At 31.2% G+C, this 2,241-nt stretch overlaps 1 protein-coding gene across 1 annotated transcript; it reads left to right on the top strand.

Annotated features, from left to right (window-relative positions):
• Positions 1-466: 466 nt before the first annotated feature.
• Positions 467-1,393, top strand: LOC121208552 (uncharacterized). Its single transcript, XM_041079511.1, has one exon. It carries the CDS (start codon positions 787-789, stop codon positions 1,258-1,260), a length of 474 nt encoding a protein of 157 aa, XP_040935445.1. The 5' UTR covers positions 467-786; the 3' UTR covers positions 1,261-1,393.
• Positions 1,394-2,241: the final 848 nt, after the last annotated feature.

Genomic DNA, 2,241 nt, shown 5'->3' with positions numbered 1-2,241 from the left:
AAACGTACCTGTCGGCACTAATTAGTTTCCGGCACGTGGTTGTAGCAAAGGACAAGCGGATTATTTAATGTCCCCAGAAATTGGGTCCCACCAGATCCTTATCTTTCTTTAAACCCAGCTCGGCAGAATCTTACACAAAATTAGTAAAATAAATGGTCTAATTCAGTTTTAGTCCCTCTATTATATTTAAAATTTGAAATTTAACCATTTTATTTTTATTTTAGTAGAATTTGATCTCTCTATTTTTATAATATCACTAGCATATCCGTATTCATAAAAATGTTAGTTGAATGTTTAAGGTCCATAAAAATCTAACTAATTTGGTCACAGAGTTAAGGTTACATGAAAATATAAATAATATTTAATTAATCATAAATTTACATGTAAGTTGAATGTTTGAGTTTTTTTTTAAATATGTTATTAATTTAATGGTAACAACTAAATATATTATTAATTTAAGGAAATATATAAATATATGTTATTAATTTAGATTTACTAATAATATTATAAAATTACAAATATCAAATTACATAAAATAAAGTAGAAAGGATAAATATAAAATTTTAATATAGTATAGGGACTAAAACAACAATTAATCTTAAAAGAAATCACCGATAAAACTAGCGAAAATCCTTTTTCTCTACCTTTTCTTCGTTTAGTCTTTGCTTCCTGAAATAAACTCGAAGAGTCAGCGTCTTATTCCACTACAACCATGCCTATTTTAAGAAATCCTTAACAAAATTACAACGGTCCATCCGGTCGAATTCAGGAAAAAAACCCACGAAAATGGCAACGAGAACATCGTCACCATCGCCTTCGTCATCACCGCCGTCGTCGTGCTTCATGCTGATCTGTCTCCTCCACTCAGCCATCGCCATATCAAGCGGCGCCTTCATGATGTTCCGTATGAAAGAAATCTACACCTTCACGCACGGGATCGAAACTGCCTCCAAGCTCCTCGGCTCCACCCCACACGACCAACTCCTGATCCGGACCTCCGATTCGTTCTGCGGCCTGCTCTTGTTCACCATCGGGTTCTTGCTCTTCATGGTCTCCTTCGTTGAAGACACCGATTTCCAGTCCTTCTTCGCCGCCGGCTGCACCTTCTTGCACGTTTTCATGGCCGTGTGGAGGTTTTGGTTCGAGACCAGAGTGGAGGATTTGGCTTGGGATTGTATTAGGCAAACGGTTGGCGATATTTTATTGGCTCTTTCTTGGGTTTCCTTTTTGGTTTACTCTTGGAGAGAAAAGTATGATTAGATATTTTCATTTTTCTTGTTAAAATTTCTCTTTTTTTTTTTAATATGGAAACGTATATTTTGTGAAGTTAATAATTTGGGTCTTTTTTAAATGAATGTAAAATTATTGGTTATGGGTCAGAATTTAAGAAAAATTTATCCTGTGTGTTTTATTTGCCCTTTGAAATTAGATTGTAAATACTTAAAATTTTCGTTTAATAATTTTATTATATATTCTGATTATATCTGTTTTATCCATAGTCTCTCTCCAACTCAAAAATAGAAGGATAATATACTTCAATACACTCAAACTCATTTCCTCATGTAACGACAACAATACTCATGTCAACCGAACTATGACTCAATCGGTGAAAATCATGACTTTTTAAATGCACATTTTAAGCTAAATCTTTTATATTGAATTTCAATTAAACTTGAAATTAAGTTAAATTCGATTATTATTTTCTCCGTGAGTTAAAATAAGTCATAAGTTTTAGCACTCTTGGTAAATTTAAAATTTAGTTTTTATACGTTTATTTCTATAAGTTTAATTATCTATTTTCCAGATTTCAAAATTCAAATCTATTTATTAACACTATGAAAATTACTTTATTCAATTCAACTTTATTACAATGTCATTATTTTAACTATATTTCTACTAAGTGAATTTTTTTTATTAAAAAATGTCACACTAATAAATTTAACAGTATTAAAAATTAAACTAAAATTTTAGAACCTGAAAAACAGATAAATTAATTTCTTAAAAATAAAAATAAAAAGAATAAATTTGAAATTTGTGAGCACCACGTGACCTATGGCATAGTCTAACCAAATACACGCTACTTAAACATTTATGTAGATATTTTGTGTAAACTTGAGTATTAATGCTGTTGTTGCTGCTATGGTTGGACTGGTATTACTGTTCATCTTCCGTTAAAAGTTGAGCTTGTGATATGCTATTTGATCTCAACAGTTGTTTGTTAGCAATTGCCCAATGGCCCCT

This window comes from Gossypium hirsutum, chromosome A10 (assembly GCF_007990345.1).
Source record: "Gossypium hirsutum isolate 1008001.06 chromosome A10, Gossypium_hirsutum_v2.1, whole genome shotgun sequence".
In the NCBI taxonomy this organism is placed as follows: Eukaryota; Viridiplantae; Streptophyta; class Magnoliopsida; order Malvales; family Malvaceae; genus Gossypium; species Gossypium hirsutum.
This window is presented reverse-complemented; position numbering and strand designations above follow the sequence as displayed.